The following is a 7504-nucleotide window of genomic DNA, read 5'->3' on the forward strand; positions in this document are numbered from 1 at the left end:
GCCGCCTCGCAGCCCGTGGCGGGGCCCTCCGGGGGGCTCGGGCGCTCGCGCTGCCCGCTCCCGGCCGCGCAGAGGGCCCGCGGGCGCGCCGTCGGGGGCAGCCGGCTTTGCGGATGTGCTGCGGGCCCTGCCGCTGCGGGGCTGCCTGCCTTCCCTCCCTCCGGCTTGGCCCGGCCCGGCCCGGCCCGGCCCGGCCGCTGGCGCGCCCAGGGCTGCTCCGCGGCGCCTCTCAGGGTGGAAAGCAGCGGCCGCCCCCTTCTCGGCGTGGCCGAGGACACGCGGCCCCCTTTCCTTTCGGTCCCGCGGTTTTTACACCCGTCGGTGTCGGTTTGCTTTCTTTGCTATATTATTATTATTATTATTATTATTATTATTATTATTGAAAAGTACCTGTGTGTGGGGAGTTTAACATAAAATTAAAGGGGGTGTCTTATCTGGAACTCGTTTAAAAAAAAGGAACACTTTTATAAACTTCAACCACCCATGTATATTTCTGGCTGTTATTTAAAACAGGAACTTTATAATTTGTGTATAAAGTACGAAGCAGATGCTGATCCAAATGATATCGAAAGCACTTTGCCGAAAATCTGAACCAATAAAGAAACAAGTCGACGTCGCGCTGGGCCAGTCGCTGTTTCCTTTCGCCAGGCAACGCCACGCTGGGCACGGTCGCCAAGGCCAGTTCGGGGGCGCGAAGACGGTCGCCCGAGCGCCTCTGCGTCCTGAGCGCTGGGGGGAAGTCGAGGCTGCGCCGGGGCAGGCCGTGCCCGCGAGGTTCCCCGCGGCCCCTCGCAGACCCGAGGCCCCGAACCTTTTCCAGAGCACCGTCTGGACGGCCGGCTCGGAGAGAAGCGCTGCCGGCTAAACTCGTTGCTTTCCCGACCCTGCTCCAGCGTTTAGTCTCTTTTCGTCCGTTGGCGGATTCTGGAGGCAGAAAAGCAGGCGCGCCGCCTCGGGTAAGTTGCTCGCGCTCCCGTGGGCGGCTGGCTTTTGTTTTTGGACGGTCGAGCACGTTAGTTTCGAACATAAAATAGGCTATCGAATCATAAAGGGGGGTTGCCCCACTTGGAAGCGTTTCGGGAGCCCTGCTTTTCCCGCTCCTCCCCAGAGCGCGTGCCTCTCGACCGGCCACGGAAATCGAAGGAAGCGGAAGAATCTTGCGAACGAGTTATTATTGGATGTTTAATTATGAGCGATCTAAAGGCTCCCCGTCCTCACCCTGCACGTCACGGGGCAGGCCCATTGCTCGACTGGGCGGCCGCGTCCCAGCCCCGCCGCGGCTCGGGTCGTTCTCGGAGACGCGGGAGTTTGGCGAGGGAGCCCGGCCGCCCGGCCAGAGGGGCCTTTTCCTGCGCGGGCCCCGGCAGAGGGTGCGCGGCGAGCGCTTCCTGCCGGCTTCCCCCTGCAGGCGAGCGGGGCTCTGGACTCCGGGCGCGAGGCGCAGCGAGGGGCGAAGGCAGCCCCGGAGAGGGAGCCCTGCGGGCGAGGAGAGGCCCTGAGCCCCCGCCCTGCCGGCCCCCGCGCACCCGAGCGGACTGGGGAGAGCCCTGCTGGGGCCTCCCGCACCCCCGCCGCCCGCCCGCCCGCGGAAAAGCGCGAAGGCGCAGCTGCCCTCGCTCGGAGTGGCCGTCCTGACGTGGCACAGCGACACGGGAGAGCGCCTGGGAGGAGGCACGGCCGGGGTGGAGGCCGCCCCGTCGCCCCCGAAGCAGCCTCTAAACCTGGCCGGCCCCGCGCAGCTCCCGGAGGTCCCCGCAGAGTGCGCGCCCACGTCCAGATCCACCGGACGTCCGTTCTCGCGCATCGCCGCAAACGCGGATCCCAGGCGGGGTCTCCGGAGAAGCTGCGTCGTGCGACTGTGGCGGGAGAGGCGGAAGCTCGCCGGTGGAGCCGCGCTGGAGCCGCCCTGAACGGCGTGGGCAGCAAGCGATGCGCAGGAATTCGCTCAGCGCCGGAGCGGGACGGCGGCGCGGGGGCGGGCGAATGGCCCTCGGAGAAAAACCGGGCGAGCCAGCTCAGAGCTGGCGGCGTCCTGCCGAGCCGCCGCGTCCGGAGCTGCGAGGCTCCGGCTGGCCTCGCCGGGACAGCGAGCCCGGCTCCGACTCCCTCGGCCCGAGGGGACGACCCGGGCACGAAGGCGCTTCCCGCCCGAGAGAGCCGCGCGGGCAGGGCGAGGAGCGGGGCTGATGCAGGGCGACCTGCGCGGCGGATGGGGCGCCCCGCGCTGGCCCGGGAGAGGGCCGGGGTTAGGGGACGAGCCACCCCCTGCTGGGGGGATGTGCCGCTTCCCAGAGTCGGCAGACTTGCTTTTCGCTGGAGCCTATGCGTCGCCCCTCCTCTCCACGCACACGCACAAACACGGGGGACTCCAGCGCCCCCCTGCCCCAGACCCCGACACGCGCTGCCGTTGCCCCTGGAAGAGGGAGCTGAAAGGAAAGCCCTCGCGCAGTCCGCGCTTCCCACGTTCATCGCCTTCCGTGTTCTCAAGTTGCCTTTCGGGCTTGGCCGCATCCAAGAACTCGCCTGTTGAGCTCCGCGTGCGCCACCGCAGGCGCCACTGGGGACGATCCCCTGGGGGCGCGCCCGGAGGGTGTCGGTTCCCTCCGGGCGAGGCATTTCGGAGCAGGCGAGCTCCTGCCTGCTCGCGCGGAGGCAGCGAGGGGGCACGTCCTCTTCGGAGACGCTGAACCGGCAGGCGCGCCAGGAGCAGCCGCCCTGCGCCCGCGGCTTGGCGAAGGGGGCCCGGCCCCAGCGCCCGGCGGCCCTCCCGAAGCAGATCGGGCAGGAATCTGGCCTTGATGCCCCTCAGTGAAGGCGCCCCTTGAGACGGATTTCCCGGAAGAAAAGCGCTTTAGACGTCGCTTTTCTAAAAGGAGCGTTTTCAGTGCAGACACAGGAAATTAGACGTAATTCTGAGGTGTCACAGTTTGAGCCGCGGAGACCCGTCCCTTGGAGGGAAGAGCGTGGCAGGTTTGTCTTGTGCTCCGTGGAATTGTGTCTTGAAGGCAGGGGCCCCAGAGGGGCCGGGAACGCCATCCCGCTGTCGGAGCGCGCTTACTTCCCAACTTTCCGGCATTCACACCGTTTGGAAGAGAGAGCCAGGCCCGTCTTGCTCGATTTTATTTTGGCATCTTAAGCAGCTTCTGCTCCATTCGCATTTGGTGGGAAAGGACCGAACACGGCGACGCAAAGCGACTGCAAACAAAATACATTTAGAAAGCAATTGACGTTTAAGAGTGTTTGAAGCATTTGGAGGTTCTAAGAGCGAGCCTTCGTAAAGATCGGATGTTCTCGCAATGACACTTCTGAGCTGGGAGCAAATGGTGTGAAGTGGAGTCATGAAGGACCAGAGCAATTTCTTCGTGCAGACAGATGCATCCTATGGGAACCAGTAATTATTCTGAAGAGGCTGCGATCCGTCTCATATTCCTATGATTTCTTCTTGCAATTTCTCCAGGTGGAACTTCGGAGCAAGACTCCTCACAACGTGGTCGTTCCCCAAACTTTCCAGCTAATTTGGAGTAAACCATTCTATGCCTCGGTCAGCAATGATAAGATGCATTTCTCTTCCGTTTCTGCCTCTTTTTTGTACTGAACTGTTTTGAATTCGACCCGACTTCCAGTTCCACTGATTTCCCACAATGTGTTTTTAGTTTCAGTTGCTTGCATCATAAGCCCAGTGGCTGTGGACGATAGTCCACCGACCATCCATCTTTCCTCCAACCCTCTTATCTGAAGCACCTGCTCTCCCTTCCCGGGTTCAGCCGGGAAAAATTCATATTTCTATTGCAGGTTCCTAAGCGGGGGAGGTTCGGTGAGGAGTCAACCGCACGGCGGCACGAAAGCTCCTAGCAGAACACCTAGTTGGAATCAAACTGGTTGAAGCTTCGCTCACCAATATAGCTTAACATTTCATTTGTTTCTTGGTCAAAATCATAGATTAGGAGAACGATGTGGAAGAGCAGTAACTGCATTTTGGAAAAAGATTTGCAAGGCGTAGATTAGTGTAGAAGGCTGGAAAGATGCAGGGGCTGGTGGACAGAGAAACCAGGCTCGGATGCTGAGAAATGCAGCTGCTTCATCGATTGAGCGCAGGAAAACGGTTACGCAGCGCACTGTCTCTGACGGATTCCTGGGCACGCAGAGGGCCCCGCGGAGCGGCCGGCGGGTCCTCGTGGGAGGGATGGGGCAGCCTCTCCATCGCTCGGCCGTGGCTCGGAGGGGACCCAGCGCCGCTCCCCGCTTCTCGGCCCGGGCGCGTTCCAAGGATGTGCCGAAGCAGCGGCCAGCTCGCAACCCGCTGCTGCAAGTGGGCAAGGCGGAGAAGCCCCCCCCCCCAGTGGCCCTGCGGTCAGCCCACGAAGGGACCCGGCAGGGCGCAGGCTCCGCATGGCCGTGCTCCGCCGTCGAGGCCCTTCCTCGCGCGGCCTTGCTGATTCCAGGGCCGAGGCACGGCGGGGAGCCTGGGGGGCTGCGCAGGGCTGGCCCTGCTCCCCCCCCCTGCCCTGCAGCTCATCTGTGCCCTTGGCCCGTCCCACCTCGCAGGGCTGTTGGAGGCTTGAGGGGCTGAGCGGGCTTCCTTGACGGGGCAAGGGCGGCTGTGGGCAGAACGGAAGGTGCAGCGTGGCGAGAAGCTCCGTGTCGCCCCACCGCCTGCCTGCCTGCCCTGGGAGCGAGTTCGCGGCCGCGCGGCCCGGGGATCGTGCCCTTGCGCCCCCACGGGCGCTGGGGATGGCCACCGTGGGGCCGCGGAGTTGTCCGAAGCGAGGCAGAGGCGCGTGCCCGTCCGTGGCCGCCTCGGGGCGAAGGGACTGCTCGCATCCCAGCTCTGCGCTCCCCCAGCGGCAGCCACCCCCCTCGGCGGAATCAGCGCGGGAGGGCGTCCGCCGGGAGGGGCCGAAGGTGGGGCGGAGCAGCCGGGGCCCGGGGCCCGGCGGGCGCCTCCTTCCCCCCGCAGCTCTGGGTCGGGGTGGCAGCAAGCGGCCCCCCGCACGAAATGCGGAGCCTGAGGTGCTGGGTGCGGGGGGGACACCCTGCACCGGATGCGCGGCAGCCCCGTGTCAGGAGGCGCCCTGCTTCGAGGGCCCCGCGGGGCACGTCCTGCGCTGCTCGGCGCCTCCCTGGGGGGCCGGAGGGCGGCGGGGCTTCCGCCTCGGGAGGGGAGGGGGCGCTCCCGCTGGCGCGCCCGGCGGGCCCCGCGCGAGGGCCGCAGCCCCTTCCTCCAGGCAGCTGCTCGGGCGATGGGAGGCCTGCCCCTTCTGGCTGTCCTGCTGCATTTATTTATTAGATTTGTATCCCACCTTTTTTCTTACGAAGCGGCTTACAGCCTCCTCCTCCTGCACTCACTCATACCCCCAACAACCACCCTGTGAGGCAGGCTGGGCTGAGAGTCTGTGGCTGGCCCAGGGTCACCCCGTGGGCTGCATGGCCGAGCGGGGACCCGAACCCTGATCCCCCGAGTCCCAGTCCCGCGCTCTAGCCACTACCCCACACTGCCTCTCCAATCTCAGCCTGCGCTCAGTCGTGCCTGCGGTGCTCCTGGGGTGCTCCCCTTCACTGCCCGATCCGCGCCCCCAGAGGTGGTCGCCGCACCCGGTTTCCGTGCCGGGGCGGGGGATGCCGCCCTCCCTGCTCTGCGCTGGAGCGCCTCCGGACCGGCAGCCTCCCCAGAGGCGGCCCCCTCGCTCGGGAGTCGGAGGCACGAGGCCGCGCGAGAGCCCAGGCTTCCCGCAGCGCGGGCGCTGGGGAGAGAGCCTCCCCCCACCCCGGGGCCCCGGAAAGGGCAGGCGATGCCGGGGCTTGTGATCGGCCTGCCCCTTCCAGGCAGCTCCATACGGGTCCTCCATGGAAGAAGACTTAGGCATTTCAGAAAAGAGCGCACAGAAAGCCGTTGCTTTCCCACGCTCGACGCAGCTCTGGAGGACGCGTGTGCGTGCGGCGAAGCGCGTGTACCGGAGTGATCTCCCCGCTCCTTCCGCGAAGGCCGCGGCGCCTGCAGGGCCGAGGAAGCGGCTGTGCGCGCAGAATGGCTGCATCTTTTCAGCGGGGGGGGGGGCTGTGGAAACGGGGCGCTCCAGCGCAGCAAGGAAGGAGCCGATTTCCAAGAGCACTTTGAATTGTGCTCGGAAGCTGCATGTTGGGTTGCATTTGCAAGCACCCCCTGAGAATGGACGCGTGTGCCTGTCGTGCAGTTCACATCTGAAATGCGGGACTTAAGTAGTAACCCTAGATACATCTGCCCACTATGGAACATGGGACTAGAATTTTCCCAGTTTCAGGGAAAAAAATGTACATAATGACAGCAAGGTTCATAAGTTATTGAATAATTCTCAGAAAGCAGAGAAAACATGCATGGAGCCCACAGTCTTAACACTTGGCACAGTTTCCCTGCATTTATGTCTGCTCTCCGGTGCTGTGTGCAGTATTATCATTATTGTGCTGTAATAATAACAACCCGACTTCTGAATTAAGTTATCTTTGGGGCCAAAAGCTCACCTACCCATCTCCTCTGCCTTAAGGTTGCAGCTGCTTGCAGGTAACCTTTTGCAAGGCAGTTGGGAAGTGAAAACACAGAGTTTACATACTTTTGTTACGATAACAGCAATTTTTGTTTCCACTGGGCACTAACATAGCAGCGATACCACGGAAAGAACCCCCACAGAGCTAATATGTACCATAATGGTATGTGCAACACATTCACAGGCCATGTGTTAACATTTCTGCGGTAGTTCATTTTAAACATTTCCATGGGAGTTCAGCAGAAGTCTAGCATGATGCAAAACTCACAGTAAGTGCCCAGCAATTTGTGCATCCAGTGGGAAGCTTTAAAACACTTGGTGTGCCAACAAACCAATTTGAAACAAAAGGTTCCCCTATGAAACACTGGCTTCCGTCACATCCTTTGCTGTGATGTGGAGTGATCCCACCCACTCTGTTCTGGATCCCAGCAGAGGTTTGGGCCCTCTTTCTGCCCCAGAGCCAGGTTCCTGCCAGAGACGGAAAGCCCGGTGCCTAGTGGGGCTGAAGGCGGGATGGGCAGCGCCCAATCCGCACATCCCCAAACCCTGTTCTTACTGCTGGTCCCTCCCGGTGCCCAAGAAGAGGCATTTCAAGGACAGGAGGCTGCAGAAATGCCAGGGGAGCTGCTCGGGCTGGTGGCTGGGAAGCAGAACTGGAGACCCAGAGGGTCAGGCCTGGCCCCAGAGCTGAGGGTTGGCACCCCCGGTTTACTAAGACACAGCAGAACAACCAGCAGAACTACTGACATCCATGCTGCAAGGCCAAGCTTCAGCTTGCAGAATAGCACCTCAGTGCTGAGAGAGAGCCCGAACGGGGTGGCAGGGAACATCTCAGCCAGGGAGGCCCAGTCTCAGGTCCCCGGAGCTCTCTGGGTGACCGAGGGGGAGCTACGGTCCCCTCGCCTGGCAGGCCTCACTGGGCGGGGGGAAGCGGCAGCGCTGCCTGGTGCAAAGCCTCCGGTGACTGCGGATCGTGCTGGCGCTGA

The 7504-nt window shown here is 62.9% G+C and overlaps 1 protein-coding gene across 1 annotated transcript in view; it reads left to right on the top strand.

Moving 5' to 3' along the window:
* Nucleotides 1-7504, top strand: part of NKX1-1 (NK1 homeobox 1) — an 11810-nt gene extending 4306 nt beyond the window's left edge. Inside the window, exons 3-7 of the mRNA XM_044448233.1 lie at nt 1075-1180; nt 1409-2245; nt 4145-4309; nt 5511-5823; nt 7362-7504. Of these exons, the coding sequence (XP_044304168.1) occupies nt 1075-1180; nt 1409-2245; nt 4145-4309; nt 5511-5823; nt 7362-7504 (1564 nt within the window). The remainder of the gene's footprint in view (nt 1-1074; nt 1181-1408; nt 2246-4144; nt 4310-5510; nt 5824-7361) is intronic.

This window comes from Varanus komodoensis, unplaced genomic scaffold, assembly GCF_004798865.1.
Source record: "Varanus komodoensis strain SLA01 unplaced genomic scaffold, ASM479886v1 scaffold54, whole genome shotgun sequence".
Classification (NCBI taxonomy): domain Eukaryota; kingdom Metazoa; phylum Chordata; class Lepidosauria; order Squamata; family Varanidae; genus Varanus; species Varanus komodoensis.